General features: G+C 24.3%; 13 protein-coding genes and 3 non-coding genes across 16 annotated transcripts; 3 read left to right on the forward strand and 13 right to left on the reverse strand.

The window, feature by feature from the left end:
• Positions 1-3: 3 nt before the first annotated feature.
• HAN_3g434 lies at positions 4-75 on the reverse strand. The gene has a single exon. It is a non-coding gene; the product is annotated as a tRNA-Thr (tRNA).
• An 87-nt stretch (positions 76-162) lies between these two features.
• HAN_3g435 (prsB7) lies at positions 163-900 on the reverse strand (the record flags this gene model as incomplete). The annotated part of the gene is made up of 1 exon (XM_001712512.1): positions 163-900. One exon carries the CDS (start codon positions 898-900, stop codon positions 163-165), a length of 738 nt encoding a protein of 245 aa, XP_001712564.1.
• A 362-nt stretch (positions 901-1,262) lies between these two features.
• HAN_3g436 (prsA7) lies at positions 1,263-2,054 on the reverse strand (the record flags this gene model as incomplete). Its single annotated transcript, XM_001712513.1, has 1 exon — positions 1,263-2,054. The coding sequence occupies one exon, from the start codon at positions 2,052-2,054 to the stop codon at positions 1,263-1,265; it is 792 nt and encodes a 263-aa protein (XP_001712565.1).
• A 78-nt stretch (positions 2,055-2,132) lies between these two features.
• HAN_3g437 lies at positions 2,133-2,216 on the reverse strand. Its single transcript has one exon. It is a non-coding gene; the product is annotated as a tRNA-Asn (tRNA).
• A 46-nt stretch (positions 2,217-2,262) lies between these two features.
• On the reverse strand, positions 2,263-3,003 carry HAN_3g438 (rps3; the record flags this gene model as incomplete). The annotated part of the gene is made up of 1 exon (XM_001712514.1): positions 2,263-3,003. The coding sequence occupies one exon, from the start codon at positions 3,001-3,003 to the stop codon at positions 2,263-2,265; it is 741 nt and encodes a 246-aa protein (XP_001712566.1).
• A 167-nt stretch (positions 3,004-3,170) lies between these two features.
• On the reverse strand, positions 3,171-4,526 carry HAN_3g439 (ebi; the record flags this gene model as incomplete). The annotated part of the gene is made up of 1 exon (XM_001712515.1): positions 3,171-4,526. The coding sequence occupies one exon, from the start codon at positions 4,524-4,526 to the stop codon at positions 3,171-3,173; it is 1,356 nt and encodes a 451-aa protein (XP_001712567.1).
• Positions 4,527-4,719: 193 nt separating this feature from the next.
• Positions 4,720-4,893, reverse strand: HAN_3g440 (hypothetical protein; the record flags this gene model as incomplete). The annotated part of the gene is made up of 1 exon (XM_001712516.1): positions 4,720-4,893. One exon carries the CDS (start codon positions 4,891-4,893, stop codon positions 4,720-4,722), a length of 174 nt encoding a protein of 57 aa, XP_001712568.1.
• A 635-nt stretch (positions 4,894-5,528) lies between these two features.
• HAN_3g441 (prsS8) lies at positions 5,529-6,752 on the reverse strand (the record flags this gene model as incomplete). The annotated part of the gene is made up of 1 exon (XM_001712517.1): positions 5,529-6,752. One exon carries the CDS (start codon positions 6,750-6,752, stop codon positions 5,529-5,531), a length of 1,224 nt encoding a protein of 407 aa, XP_001712569.1.
• A 57-nt stretch (positions 6,753-6,809) lies between these two features.
• Positions 6,810-7,523, reverse strand: HAN_3g442 (hypothetical protein; the record flags this gene model as incomplete). The annotated part of the gene is made up of 1 exon (XM_001712518.1): positions 6,810-7,523. The coding sequence occupies one exon, from the start codon at positions 7,521-7,523 to the stop codon at positions 6,810-6,812; it is 714 nt and encodes a 237-aa protein (XP_001712570.1).
• Positions 7,524-7,539: 16 nt separating this feature from the next.
• Positions 7,540-7,620, reverse strand: HAN_3g443. The gene has a single exon. It is a non-coding gene; the product is annotated as a tRNA-Ser (tRNA).
• Positions 7,621-7,640: 20 nt separating this feature from the next.
• HAN_3g444 (prsS1) lies at positions 7,641-9,899 on the reverse strand (the record flags this gene model as incomplete). The annotated part of the gene is made up of 1 exon (XM_001712519.1): positions 7,641-9,899. One exon carries the CDS (start codon positions 9,897-9,899, stop codon positions 7,641-7,643), a length of 2,259 nt encoding a protein of 752 aa, XP_001712571.1.
• A 60-nt stretch (positions 9,900-9,959) lies between these two features.
• On the forward strand, positions 9,960-11,588 carry HAN_3g445 (taf90; the record flags this gene model as incomplete). Its single annotated transcript, XM_001712520.1, has 1 exon — positions 9,960-11,588. The coding sequence occupies one exon, from the start codon at positions 9,960-9,962 to the stop codon at positions 11,586-11,588; it is 1,629 nt and encodes a 542-aa protein (XP_001712572.1).
• A 115-nt stretch (positions 11,589-11,703) lies between these two features.
• On the forward strand, positions 11,704-12,825 carry HAN_3g446 (hypothetical protein; the record flags this gene model as incomplete). The annotated part of the gene is made up of 1 exon (XM_001712521.1): positions 11,704-12,825. The coding sequence occupies one exon, from the start codon at positions 11,704-11,706 to the stop codon at positions 12,823-12,825; it is 1,122 nt and encodes a 373-aa protein (XP_001712573.1).
• Positions 12,826-12,858: 33 nt separating this feature from the next.
• On the reverse strand, positions 12,859-13,230 carry HAN_3g447 (hypothetical protein; the record flags this gene model as incomplete). Its single annotated transcript, XM_001712522.1, has 1 exon — positions 12,859-13,230. One exon carries the CDS (start codon positions 13,228-13,230, stop codon positions 12,859-12,861), a length of 372 nt encoding a protein of 123 aa, XP_001712574.1.
• Positions 13,231-13,976: 746 nt separating this feature from the next.
• On the reverse strand, positions 13,977-14,411 carry HAN_3g448 (rps19; the record flags this gene model as incomplete). Its single annotated transcript, XM_001712523.1, has 1 exon — positions 13,977-14,411. The coding sequence occupies one exon, from the start codon at positions 14,409-14,411 to the stop codon at positions 13,977-13,979; it is 435 nt and encodes a 144-aa protein (XP_001712575.1).
• Positions 14,412-14,477: 66 nt separating this feature from the next.
• On the forward strand, positions 14,478-14,957 carry HAN_3g449 (rpl21; the record flags this gene model as incomplete). Its single annotated transcript, XM_001712524.1, has 1 exon — positions 14,478-14,957. The coding sequence occupies one exon, from the start codon at positions 14,478-14,480 to the stop codon at positions 14,955-14,957; it is 480 nt and encodes a 159-aa protein (XP_001712576.1).
• Positions 14,958-14,978: the final 21 nt, after the last annotated feature.

A 14,978-nucleotide genomic window follows, 5' to 3' on the forward strand; every position in this document is an offset into this window, starting at 1 on the left:
AAATGCCCAAAAGGAGATTTGAACTCCTGATCTTCCGCTTACGAAACGGATGCTTTACCACTAAGCTACAGGGGCGAATTAAAAATATTATTTTTTTATATTTAATATAATTGTCTGGTTCCTTAGACATTTTTCTCTTTCTTTTTTCTTCTTCCTTTGAAATCAGAAGGTAAAATTTTGTCTAAATTCTGGATTACCGGAAAAAATCTTATTTCGTAAAAATCTAATTTTTTTTTTTGTTAAAATACACAAATCTAAAGATCCTCCAGAGCCAGTATCATTATAAATTCCAGCCTTTATAGATTCCTGTATTATTAAAACTGCCTCTTTGAGACTTAAATTATTTTTGTAATTATTATCTAAAACTGCCATAGCAGCCAAAGATCCTGATCCCATTGAAATATAAGGAATTTTTTCACTAGATCCATGAGGGTGGATACAAAATAAATTTGATCCAAAAAAATCAAAACCTCCAAAAATCAAAGCAGCAGATAAAAAACCTTTATGTTGAAAAAGAATTTTTTGGCAAATTGAAATCGCAGTTTGAATATTAGTTTCTCTACCACTCGAAATACGTTGGAGTTCCAATTGATTCGACAAAAGCTTTGTTATGTTTTCAGTATCTGCGGAAGTACCTGCTCCGCAACAACAAATATTTGGTGCAATAAAATGAATTTTTTCACAATTTGTATCGCAAATAATTTCTCCATTTGTGGCCCGAGTATCACTGGCCAATAAAATTCCATGCTTGAAAACCATTCCACAAATTGTAGTTCCAGTTTTTTTAATTGAAAAAAAAGAAGCAGGATTTATTAAAAACTCTTTCTCATTTCTCCAAAAATTTTTTAGATTAAAATCTTTCCAAATTTTATAATCATCGTCATAGTGAAGTAAACTCATAATTCAATTTTTATTTTCGCAGCCTCAGAAAAGATTATGGTTTCTTGAAGAAACGGAAAAATGCTAAAAAATGATTGAAAATTAAGAAAAACGACCAAAAAATTCATTTCAAAAAGAAAAAAAAATTTATTGAATTTGTTTTTTGTTTAATTTTCCTTTTTATTTTACTTGTTTTCTAAAAACAGCATCATAAAAAAAAAAGCTATTCAATAAAAGAAAAGATTATTTTTCAAATTTATTTCGGGTTCAACAAGTTCGTTTTTTTTCTTTCTTTAAAATTTGTCTTAAATTTCTTCCTTAAAAAATAAATTTGATGAAATATAAAAATTTTAGAGGATTAAATGGAAAATAATATTTCGAATTTATTTTTTACGATTAAAATATGATAATTCTATTGTTTTCCTTTTTTCTTCTTCATCTAATACTTTTTTTAAAAATAATTTATTTTTTCGATAAGCTTCTTTTTCAAGGTTAAAAGCGATTGGTTTTTTAAAAGTTGGGAAATCTTTGGTAAACCATAAAATTTCAAAGGCTTCTTCTTCAAAGTTTTTTTGAATTTTTATTAAATGCATTGAAATTAAAGTTAAATTTTGCCTACAAGATTTTTTTAAATTTATAGAAGTCGATAGAGTATTTTTTAAAAATTTTGAATTTCGTCCAATTGCTGAAGCAACACATTTCGAAAAAAATCCTGTTGATAAAATCGAAAATAAATTTGGTATATAACAAGAAATCGTACCTAAAATGACAGAACACGCGAATGGTCGTAAATGCCAATAAATAGTATGGAGATGAATAATTTCACTAAATTTGGAAGAAAGTGGATTTCCAGTTAGTAATTCAGAAAAATTTCGAAGGTAAGTTTTATCTTCAAATCTAATTCTTTCAATTAGCCTAGTATAATCTCCCGGTTGACCAGTTGCCGCCAAAGCAGATTTAGAATTTATATAAAAAATTTTTTTTGTATTAAAATATTTTCCAATAGTAATTTCTTTGGAATTCTCACCTAATAGCAAAATTCCATCACTACAAATAATACCTATAATCAAAGGAGAATTTTTAATAAATTTGGAAATATATTCAAGTTGAAAAATCCGACCTTCTGGTGAATAAATTGCCGTAGATAAATCATATCCGCCTTTAATACTACTCATTTTTAATTTTTTAATTGAATGAGAGTAGCGTGTTTTAGAAATCAAATAGTTGTCTTTTTTTTTTGATGAAATGAAAAACGTCCCCAGAGAGACTCGAACTCTCGACCTTATGATTAACAGTCATACGCTTTAGTTTTAACTAACCAATTGAGCTATGGAGACATATTATTAAAGGATGTTTATTTAGTAAAATTTTTTTTGACTTTTATTAAAAATTTATTTTATTTTCCAAAACAGTAACAACATCAGGAAGAGGTTTTTTGGGTCCCCTTACACCAGCCGGATCCCAAGGAAGCATGATCGAAATTTTAATTCCGATTACTCCTTGGCGTAAAAAACAATGTCGAGTTGCTTTCTCGATGTAATCCTCAACCGGTTTACCTGAATGAATAATATAGCCATCGATAAATTTCATAGTTTTTGCTCTCTGAGCTCTCAATTTTCCTGAAACAGATATGATACAACCTTTTGCTCCGGATTCCATAGTTGATTTTAAAGTGCTGTAACAAGCACGTCGAATTACCATTCCTCTTAATAATTTGTATCTCAAAGATTCGGCTTGTGAAATTGCGCATAAATTTTTATTAATTATTTTTTCCACATATATTTCTAAGCTTTTTTCATCAAACTGAAATCGTTTTTTAATTAATCCATTAATTTCTTTGATCCTCCTTCCTCGTGAACCTAAAATAGAATGAGTTTGTGTCATTTTAAGAATTATTTCTGTTTTCAAAGGAGCTTTTCTAATTTCAACATTAGTATATCCTTCATCTGATAATTCTCTCGATAATAATTCGTTTAATTCCGAAAAAAATACTCCATCATTAATAAATTTCTTTTGTTTGGATAATTTTTTGTTCATTTTTAAAAAATATTTATTTTCTTTTTTATATTTTAAAAAAAAATTTAATAAAAATTTATTTATTTTTTTAACAAAAAAGGTATTCATAATTTTTTTAGTTTGAATGAAAATTTTTTTTATTGAATACTAAACTTAAAAATTTCAATTAAGTTTTTTAAAAAAAAAACTTTGGTAAAAAATGAACAATTTTAAATTTTTCTTCCAATAAAAAAAAGTTTTATTTTTATGAAAATTTTAGTTAATTTTGAAACTTTTTAATAATAGAAAATCGAATTTTTTGATAAAAATGCAATTCGTTTAACCATCGAGTGGATCTGTATTTCTGAAAAAGTAGAAGATCGATAAAAATTTTCCTTTTTTTTTTTTCCGTTTTTTTTAAAAAATGAAACTTTATTTGAAGAATTGCATAAAATTATATATTTTCCCGTAGCACACCAGTTTATTGATAATATGGGAAATTTTTCAAAAAGGGTTACCAAACAACAGGCCTTTTGAGTATTCCAGATTTTTATAATGAAATCTTTGGAACAGCTTAAGAGATATTGGAAATCTCTTTTTTGGGTCTGAACAATTTTTTTGGGTTCCCATAAAATTGTCAATATTTTTTTTTGTTTTTCAAATAAGAAATTTTGGTGGAAAAGGTTTAAGTTAATAGAAAAAATAGGAATCTTACAATCTTCAGAGCAACAAGCTAATGTAGATTTATTTTGGGAGATAGAAATTCGATTGATTTTATGATTATCAAGATTCATTAACTTGCATAACTTTTTTTTTATTTCAAAATAACTTAAAATTTTTTCATTGGAACCACTGACTAATTCTGTTTTTTTATTCCAATGTAGATCAACTAAAGGGAGTTTATGAATTGAAACTTTTGCCAACAATTTTTTATACCAAAGAGAATAAATAAATATATTTCCTTGTTTATTTCCAATAAGAATATTCCGGGAATTTTCATTGAATTTTAATTCTAGAGGTGGGCTTTCAGGAATTGAAAAATTTTCTAAAATTTTGCCGGATTCTGTTAAGAAAAAAATTTCACCATTATTTAAACCAGCCACAATCAAAGTTCCAATTAAATTTATATCCAAAGAAATTAAATCTTTTTTTTCAAAAGCTTTATTACTCAAAAAAAATTGAGAAGAAATTTTTTTCTTTTTTTCTATTTTCTTTGTTGGTTCAATATTCCATTTGTAAAATTTTCCATCTCGAGTTCCAAAAAACATGACAGTTTTTCGAATATGCCAAAAAAAAGAAAAAATCGAAAAATCATTGTTAAAAAAGTTTCTCCCTCTCTTTTTATTAAACTCATTTTTGGTTTTAAAAAAATAATTTTCGGAAAGATGATTTTTACTAAATAAAAAATTTTCAATTGGAGATCGAGAATTGCTCCGAAAAAGAGGAGGAGAAGCCAATTCAATTTGAGCATATGCAATACCTCGTTGAATCAAGGAAATTAATAAACCTGGAGGAAAAATTTTCTGTTCTAATTTTAAAAAATTAATTCGAGATTCTTGTGCAAAAGTATAGGCCGAATGAATAAACCCACATTCCTGAAGGTAGAAAAAAATAGCTAAATCTATTTCAGAAACCCTTATTTGGTGATGCATAAAAAATTAAAACAGTTGTCTTATTTTTTACTTTTTGGAAAATTTATACAAAAAAAAAATTAAATTTTTTTTATTAATGATTAAAAAAAAATGCACCACGCTTAATTCTTATGATGATAACCATCTTTCGGATGAAAATTTTTGTTTTTAAAATGTAAAAGAAATTAAAATATTTTTTTAATTTAAAAATTAATTATTTTTGATTTTTTGGATTTTCAATAGCGTCTTTCCAGTTTAATGCCGATAAACGAAAAATTTCTTTGTGAGATAAATTTTGGTGAATCGCTTTCAATTTTGGGACATTGTTTTTCATATACTCTTGATAAGGGGTTTTTTCTTTTTTTTTTTTTAACTCCGAATTTTCCATTTTCGCTTTAAAAATTTATTGAAAATTAGTTCACTTTTAATTTACACATTAATTTTGATTCAATATTAGAAAGAAATTTTTTTTTTTTTTTTTATAATGTTCTAATAGCTTTGGCATTTTCTATTTTTAACATAAAAATTTTTTTTTGTTGGGAAAAGTTTTATAGACCTAATAGAAAAGATAATTTACTTTAAAAATTTTTAAAAAACGGAAGGGTTAAATCTGAGAATTTTTTTGGAAGAAAAAATGATAATTAATTCTTAAAAAAATCAACCTAAAGGAAAAGAAAATTGCTTATTTTTTTCTTGAAAAAAATAAAATTTTTTTGAGGATTATTGGAATAGATCAATGAATTTTTTCATTCGAGTTAAAATTTAAAAATGAATTTTAAAATTTAGATTTTTTTAAATTTAAAAAATTTTCCGAAGATTATACTTAAAAAATTATTTAAAATTTCAAAAAAAAAAATTTTTTAATTTAGAATTTCAAATTGATTTAAAAAAATAAAAAAATTAAAGAAATATCAAAAGGAAGGAAAAAATTTCCAAAATTTTTTTCGTATAAAAATTTTTTTTTTATTTAATTTCGAAGGTTTTTTAAAAGATTTCGTTTTTAAAAAAAAAAAAAATGGTTTTTTAATACAAAAAAAGAGAATGAATTGATGATTGGATGGAAATGCCCTTGTAGATAACTTTTCTGATACCCTGGTTAAAATCCTCATTTGATATTGTTGTTCTTAAATTTTTAATAGCAACCATACCAGCTTCTGTGCACACGGCTTTTATATCTGCTCCACTAGCTCCTTGAAGATTTTTTGATATTTTCCAAAGATCGATTCCGGGTTCGACTTTTATTTTTTTAATATGAATTTTCAAAATTGCCAAACGTCCTTCCACGTTTGGGTTTGGTACTCTAATTTTCCTGTCTATTCTACCAGGTCTTATTAAAGCAGGATCAAGAACATCTAATCTATTTGTAGCCATCATAACTTTAATATTTTGTTGGGCTTCAAACCCATCTAGCTGATTCAAAAGTTCCAACATAGTTCGTTGAACTTCTGAATCTCCATTAGAATCTTCGCTATTTCCCCGACTTGATCCCACAGAATCTACCTCATCCATAAAAATTATGCTTGGTGCATGAGTTTTTGCCATTAAAAAAATTTCACGTACCATCCGGCTCCCTTCACCAATATATTTTTGAACTAATTCAGAACCACTCATTCTTATGAAAGTACATCCTGAATGATGAGCAACGGCTCGGGCTAGAAGGGTTTTCCCTGTGCCCGGAGGACCATACAAAAGTACGCCTTTTGGTTGAGTAACTCCTAATGTTTCAAAAATTTCAGGGAATTTAATTGGAAATTCAATTACTTCCTTTATTTGAATTATTTGAAAATCAAGACCTCCTATTGAATCATATGTAGATAAAGGAACATTTTCAATTTTCATTAAAGAAACCAAAGGGTCAGTTTTTGAAGACAAGATTCGATGAGCGATATAATTATTACTTCTGATAGCAATTCTAGCTCCTGGTGAAGTTTGAATTCTTTCCATCTTTTTACCACAATTCACTAAAAATTTTCCATCTTGGTTAATTTTCACCAAAATTTTATCTTTGTTAATTCTTTGAACTACTTCTCCTATAAAAGAAAATTCCTTTTTTAACAAAAAAATTTCTTGCAAAAAATTTTTCAATTGTTCATTCAAAATTTCTATCGAAGTCAAATTTTTTTGAAATTTTAAAATATTTTTCTCAATTTTTTTTTTTTTTAGAAAATTTTTTGAAATAAAATATTTTCGTAAAATTATTGAACAATTTTTTTCACTGTTTATTTTTTCTTTAATTTCCGTTTCCATTTTTTTCTTTTTAAATAAAAATAAAATAGAAAATTTTTTATATAGAATTTTTAAATTTTATTTTACTAAAAAAAAACTAATTTCTACCATGTTTCCAAGATATTGAAAAAAGGTAAAGAAAAACAAAGTCCCAATAATAAATTTATTGTAAACCTTTTTTGAATTTTTTTGTAAAAAAAAACAATTTGTTAATATTCCTATGCAAAATAGAATAGATAAAAGACACCACTCACATGGTTCTTTAAGAACAATTTCGAGTACTAAAGAAAAATAAACCTCAAAAAAACCAAAAAAAACCAAAAAATATTCTAAAAACAGATCTTTTTTTAAGAAAGAAACTTTATTATTTTTATTTAAAATATAAACAAAAATTTGACCATATAAAAGTAAACCGAAAAAACTAAAAGGAATTCCAATAAAAATAGAAAAAGGAGAGTTCAAAACAACTGAACAAGTTCCTAAATTGCAAATCAGAGCAGAATTAAAAATTTTTGTCAAAGTTAAATAAAAAGTTTCTGAAATACCTAAAAAAGATAAAAAAAAAACCATTCTATTAGAAGGAATTTCTCTAAAATAATTTTTTATCATTTTTTTGCCATTTTTTGTTGTTCGCTTCTCGAGAGCGTTTGTTCGTAAAATATTAAGGCTAATTTTTTTATTTTTGATTCGAAAATTTTTGATTAAAGAAAAATCATCAGTTTTATTAAATTTTTCGAGCAAATTTTTCCTTTTAAAAATTACAAAGTTATTGCTAAAAAAAAATAAATTCATTTAATAAAAAAAATTTCGCAGTGAGCGAGATTCGAACTCGCGCGGGTAAACCCACTAACTTAGCAGGCTAGCGCCTTAACCTCTCGGCCATCACTGCTTCTACACAAACCGATTTAACTATATTAAAATAAAAGGAAGAAGAGGTAACCAAGACCAATGTTGAATAAATAAAAAAGCTCCAATTATTTTTTCTTCTTTAAAATTTATGTTTTTATTTTGGATTTTTCTTCTTCCTCCTATAAATTCTACAAAAGAAAAACCAATTATAATTCCAAATCTTGAAAAGTTAGAATTATCTTTATTTTTAAGGTTCTGTTTTAAAAATTTTTTAATTTTGTTCTTTTCGTAACTATCTTTTTGTTGAAAAAATATCATTCCTAATGAAATAAAAGCTGCTGATCGGACAAAATCGACGGGATCTTCAGTAAGTTTTTTTAAGACCTCGATTCCTTCTTTATGTTTTTTTCTTCCTATACTTAATGCAATTCCAAAACAAACTCCATATCTTATAAAAGGGTTGTAATTTCCAGTCAATTGTTTGAAAATTTTTTTAATTATTTCAAATTTTGAATAAAAAATAAAACCGATTCCAATAAGGGAAGCTTTTTTAATCTCATTATTTGAATCATTTGCAATGATTTTCAGAAATTTTCTAACAATTTGAAAATTCCCTGTTTCAGCATAGGCAAGAGTTTGAATCAAAATAGATGAATATCTTAATATCGGATCTTTTTCCCGAAAAAATTTGTTAAAAATTATTGAACTCTGTTCTTTTTTTTTATAGAAAAGGAGAGCAATAGATAAAACAAGGGTTTTTTCAATTTTTTCATGTTCCGTTTCATGGAGTAAAGTCGAAATTTTTTTTAATAAGAAAAAAGAAAAAGAACCTAAAAAAATTAAACCAATAGATAATCCAAAAGCAACACCTGAAATCAAATCCGATGATATTGCGTTTTTAATTAAATTAAATGAATAACTTTTTTTGGGATCTCTAATTTTTTTCATGACACAAAGGCTTAATCCTAAAGTGGCTCCGTATTTCAAAATAGAATCTTTGGGATTAGATAAAATGAAATGAAATTTTTTAATGAAAATTTTCTCAAATGAAAAAGAATTTTTAAATTCTATTCCAACTCCAAAAAAAACTCCTCCTTTTATATGGGGAGAAATTAAATTGTTTTCAAAAAAATTTAAAAAAGGTTTAAAAAATTTCCAATTTCTATAATTTATCATAAATAAAGAATTTCCTATGAAAAATTTTAACCAACCAGATATTTTATCAAATTTCGACAAAAATTCAATGAAAAAAAAATTTTGATTTATATTATTAGAAATTATTCCTAAAGCATAGATCGTTGAAGTCTTCAATAAAAAATCAGACAAATCCCTTTCTTGGTAAAAGCTTTTCAAAAAATTTTTTATTTTAATAAGCCCTTGAGTTTCTAGTTTTTTTAACACAGGGCGGATTAAAAAAAGATTTTCTTCTAATTTTCCAGTAAAGATGGTATAAAGTAAGAAAAAAAAATATTTTAAAAAACTTTTGCACCAATAAAAGTCGGTGTTGAAAACTCCATTTTCGGAAAAATTATCAAACAAAGTCCGTAATTGATTTATAATTATAAAATTGATAGAATTTTTTATTTTCATTAAGAATTTTTTTATTCCTTTTTTCTTTTTTAGAATTAAAGTTTTTAAAAAAATTAGGAAAAAAGGAATTGTAAATTCGTTTTTTAAAAGTTTAGTTTTTTTTGGAATTTTTCGGTTAATTATTTGATTTGCCAAAAAGTCAATCCATAATTTGTGTCTAGTTGTTTTAAAATATTTTCCTGATCTTATGAAAAAACAAAAAAAATTTATTTTTTTTTTTGATCTTTGTATTATTTGAGTTAAAAGATCATACCGATTTGTTTCGTTGAGAAGAAAAAAAAATTCTTTAATTTTTCCACTGGAAAATAAAGTTTTCATTATGTTTTCAAAAACGAGCTCGATTAATTTCCAAGTATTCCGTTTCCAATGAGAATAAAACCGAAAAAATTTAAGTCCATTTAATCTGGCTTTAATGTATTCATCGATAGATAAGGTGTGAGAAATCTTTAAATTATCAATTATATTTGGTATTTTTTTTGGTTTAGTAAAGCCTTCTTTCGAAAATTTTTTTAAATTAGAATCTAAAAATAATGAAAAAAATTTGAATTTTAAATTTGTAACTATTGTATTTGGTCTTTTTTTTTCGAATAAATATGAAATTTCTAAAAGAATTTCTATCCATAATGAATTTTTCAATTCGTTTACGCAAATCAGAAGAGATAATTTATCGAAAAACCTACAGTTTTGTAAAAAAGTGATTTTTTCATAATAATTAGAAAAATATTTCATTTGTTTTTTAAGAAAACTCCCGAAACATAATTTTTATTTAAAAAATAAAAGAAATTCTTAATGGATACAGAAAACCAAAAAGTTTTTCAAAAAAATTCAATAAATCAAAAAAGTTTTTCATTTTTAAGTGAAAATGCTAATATCTTTTTAAAACTTAAAAAAAATAGATTAAATAAAAACTATTTGGAAAAAAAAAATTTAATTTTTGATCCTATGCAAAATAGCGAAGTTTATTCAAATTTTCGATTATGGGTTTTTCTTTCCATAAAACCTTATAAAAAATATTTTAAAAAATTTTTAATTCCTTTGGCTTTTTGTTTTCTTTTAGACCTTTTAGAAAAAGGTCATTTTATTGAAGCCAAAGTTTTTTTAACAAGATTTAATTCTGACTTTAAAAAATGTTTTTTGGATTTAAACATCCATTCAATAAAAAACAAATTTTTTTTAAAAAACGAAATAAAAAAAATCATTAAATTCGTTAAAAGAATTATTTTTAAAATCGAAATTGAAGTTAATGCCTTTTCCATTTTTATTGAATATTTTGAAAAAAAAAAATTTTTCAAATTTTTCAAATTTTTAAACGAAAAATTTCAGATAATATTGATTAAAAAAAACGTAATGATGAAAAAAAATAATAATAAAAACTTACCAAAAAAAATCGAACATAATGAATCTTTTAAAAAAGACAAAAATGATAAATTTAAAAAAAAAATTGAAAAAGAACAACCTTATTTTGATGATCTAAATCTAAACACACCAAATATTTCCAAAGTATGTAAGTTATTTAAATTTATAACTCAAAAATGTTTTCGATTAAATTCTTTAGAAATTTCAAAAAATGAAAATTCCATTTTAACTGGGTGGCAAGATTCTTCTGTTTGTTGTTTTGAAAAATTAGATAAAAATGTGAAAAAAAAATCTGTAATTTTAAAAGCTCACTCTTCTTCAGTTTATCTGACAAAATATAGTGCCTGTGATAATTTTTTTCTTACAGGAAGTATAAATGGCGAATTAAAATTTTGGTCAGCAAAAACTAAAAGACTTCTAATAAATTATGAAAATTTATATGATCCGATATGGGACGCTGCTTTTTCAGAAAAAAATTCTTTTTTTGTTACTGGAGGCTCAAATAAATCACCTTTATTATGGAACCCTTCTCAAATTTTTCCTTTAAGAATTTTTAAAGGGCATTCTTCAGACATAAATGTTGTGCGTTGGCATCCTTGTGGTTCGGTTTTTGCATCAGGATCAAGTGATTCTTTGTCTTTTTTATGGGATATTCGAAGTGCTAAGGCTATAGGAAGAATTGAAAGCTATGAAAGCTCGATTTATTCGCTTGAATTCTCACCAAATGGCCTTGAGCTAATGATGGCAGGTTTATCCAACAAAATGGATTTTTGGGATATCAGAATGAATAAATTAAGAAAAAGAATTTTCGACAAATTAGATAGAAATACGTTCACTAATGGAGCATATGGTCAAAAAGATGAACTTTTTGCTTACACCTCGGAAAAAAGAAATATAAAAATGTTGGGAAATTTCTTATTTCCAAATTTCGAATCAAAAACTAAGCAAAAAATATCCAATCCAATCCTTATTTCAACCAAATTTGACAAAATTTTTCAAATACGATTTAATGATGTAAATAGATTGATGGTTTTGGGAACCGAAAGTGATCGATATAAATAAAGAAAAAATTTAAATGGCTGAATTCAAAAATTTTGTCCAAAGATTTCATATTTCAATAAAATAATTAATTAAATTATAACCACGTTTTTATTTATTTATTTACATACCATATCCAATGAAAGGAAATGATAAAAATTATTTTTTTTCAGGAACCAAAATTAAAAAGTTTCAATTTAAAAAATTTTCTCAAGTTTTTATTGCCGAAATTTTATTGTCTTCTTTCAAAAAAAAAAATAAAATTTTTTTTAAGCAATTTCTTAACGTTTTTTTTTTAGATTATGGAAAAAATTTATTGTATACAGAAATAGCGAGTGAAATAGATTTTGATTTTCCTCCTCAAATAATAAGCACAACTTCTTTTCTTTCGGAAATCACATCTTGCGAAAAAAGAATTTTGAAAATTTTTCATGTTGAAAATTTTGTCCCTTTTTTTAAAATTTTGGATATTGCAATAATTAAAAAAGGAAAAGATCGCCAAAAAGTTGTGAAAATTGAAAAATTAGAAAATGATTTCGTTTTTTTCACTTTTTTTAAAAAAGATGATCTGGTTTCAGAAAAAAAATTTCCAAAAAAAAAAACAAACCAACTTTTTTTGGAAAAAAATAAAACCCAGAAAAAATTTTTCAACAGAGTCAAAATCGATCATTTAAGTAATTTTCGAAACAATATAATAAATAACCAACCAGATAATATTTTTGCGAAAACTCCCGAAGAAAAAAATAATGAAATATATATAAAAAATAAAGGGAAAATTTTCGCCGATTCTCGAGATTTTTCAATAAAAATTTTAATTGGTCAAGAATTTAATTTTTTAAAATTTTTAAATTTAAATGAAAAAACTGAGATCATAAGCGTTTCCATCGCTCAAAAAGTTTTAAAAATTTTGAAAACTGATTTAGCTATCGGAAAGGACTTTTTTAACCATATTATTTTTTGTGGCAATTTTGTTAAAATAATTTCTGGACCTCACCAGAAAACAGAAGGAATTGTAAAATTTATAAAAGAAAAATTAATAATTCTGGAATGTCTTTCAGTAAAAAAAAATAATGGATTTTTGATAATATCTTCAGACAATGTCTCTGTCATTGAGAAAAATATCGATCCAAAAAGAAATTTAAAATTTCTAGAAAGAAAAAAAACTAAAAATTCTTCTGAAAAAATGGAATTGGAAATAATAAATAAAGGAAAACTAATTAATATTTCTAGAAAAAATTTGGCCTTAAAAAAATTTATTTAAAATTATTTTAAACTTTTAGAACTTACAATTTTTTTATAAATTCGGAAAAACCGTAAAAACTTTTTTATGAAACTTGATAAAATTTCTAAACCGGTGTTTGAAAAATCCGTTGAAAAAAAACATGCTAGTTTTATTTATAAAAAAAAGGAATCTAAAATTTTTTATTTCATCAAGATGTTTCTCGGAAAACTTTTGATTTTTTAAAATATTTTTATCCGTAGTTTTTATCTGGCTGAAAAATAAAACTGTTTTGCTTCTTTTTTTGATGTTTTTTCTTATTCTCAAAAAATTTTTCAATAAAAATTTTTGAGTAAGTTTTATATAAAAAATTTTTTTTTTAGAAATTAACTCTATATCAAAATTTTTTTTACGAATTTTGTTTTTTTTAAAATGAAAAAAGAACATTTTGGGAAAGTTAAAAAAAATTTTTTTTATTGTTTATAATTAGAGTCACTTTTCTTTAAAAAAAAAGAAAGTTTTTAGGTTTTAAAATTTTTATATATAAAAAAAAATTTTTCTCACAAAAAATTTCTCGTTATAAAGATTACTCGATGTTCCACTTTTTCAGAAACTCAAGTCACTAAATTCAAAAATTTAATAGTCGATTTTTATTTACTATTTTTTTTTATTTCAATTCCATTTCGAAAATATTTTTCATATGCAATTTTTTTATTTTTTTATATATATGTTTGATTTTTGTTTTGTATTTTTAAAAGGGAAAAATAATAAATAAATTTTTTCTTTGACTAGAACTTGTCGCTTCGATAAAAGGGAATTAAAATAATTTCTCAGGTTTACTTTTTCTCATATTTATAAATTTTTTTTTCTGTTTATTCAGAAAAAAAAAAAAAAAAAATAATTGACCGTAAATTTAAAAATGTTTTCTTTTTAATAATCAAAGAAAATAAATAAATTCGGATAGTTGTATTAATTTTTTCAATTTCTAATCGTTAATTTTCTTTAATATAGAAAAAAGAAAAAAAAAATTAATTTTTTTTAAAAAAATTATTGGAAAAGGGATATATTTTCCAAGCTTTAGAGAATTTATTTTTTTTTATGGAGATGAATTTTTTTTTAAATTTAATCTTTTTTTTTAATAAATTATTGTCGAATTTTAAATTCTTTTGAAATAGAGATTTTTTTTTCTTTTTTTACAAAATCGATAGAATAATTTTTTCAGCTCTATTATCCATATCTTGTTTTGCCTTTTTTGTAATTTTTCTTTGGCCTTTGTTGTTTTTTTCAATTATTTTCAATTTCTCAAGTTGTTGAAGTGCAAAGCGAATAATTTTTCCAGAAGAAGGAACTTTTTTTGATGGTTTAGAACCTCTCCTTTTTTTTCCGCCGTAACCTTTTCGTAAATTTCCAACTCCTTTTCCTCGATTTAAATAAAATTTTCTGGATAAAGCTGCCAATCGGTAAAAAAACCAATTCGGATTTTCTGGAGCGTTTGACTTATTAACTCCAGTTTTCACTATATTTAACCAAGAAGGAAGTTCGATTCTCCCACTTTTTTTTAAAAAATCCGCATACACGGTTATAAAAAGTCCAGCAGGAACGCTTCTTACTGTTTTGTTTTTTTCCATTTTTATTTTAAAAATAAGGGGTTTGAAATTCACAGGAAATTAATTTACTTTAAAATAAAATAAGAAATGTCACGTTCTGGAGGAAAAAGATCAAACACAAGATATACCTTTTCACAGGCTTTTCGTAACCATGGACCTCAACATACTTCTACCTATTTAAAAAATTTCAAAATTGGAGAGCTTGTAGATATTAAAGTCAATTCATTCGTTCATAAAGGGATGCCTTTTAAATACTACCATGGGAAAACGGGAAAAATTTTCAATATCACTAGATCTTCAGTTGGCTTAAAAATTTTCAAAGTAGTAGGAAATCGAAAAATTTTGAAAAAAATTAATGTTAAAATCGAACATATAAAAAAAAGTAATTCAAAAACTGAATTTCTCGAAAGAATAAAAGCAAAAGATTGTATTCGAAGAAGTAAAAAAAACAAAGGAGAAAAGATATTTAATTTTCCTAAAAAAAACCTTGTTTTTAATCAAAGGCACATCGTTTCTTTTAGGAAAATTAAATCTTTTGAACCCGAACCTTATTGTGTTATTGTTTAAAATATAAATAGTAAAAAAATT

This window comes from Hemiselmis andersenii, chromosome 3, assembly GCF_000018645.1.
Source record: "Hemiselmis andersenii chromosome 3, complete sequence; nucleomorph".
Taxonomy (NCBI): domain Eukaryota; class Cryptophyceae; order Cryptomonadales; family Hemiselmidaceae; genus Hemiselmis; species Hemiselmis andersenii.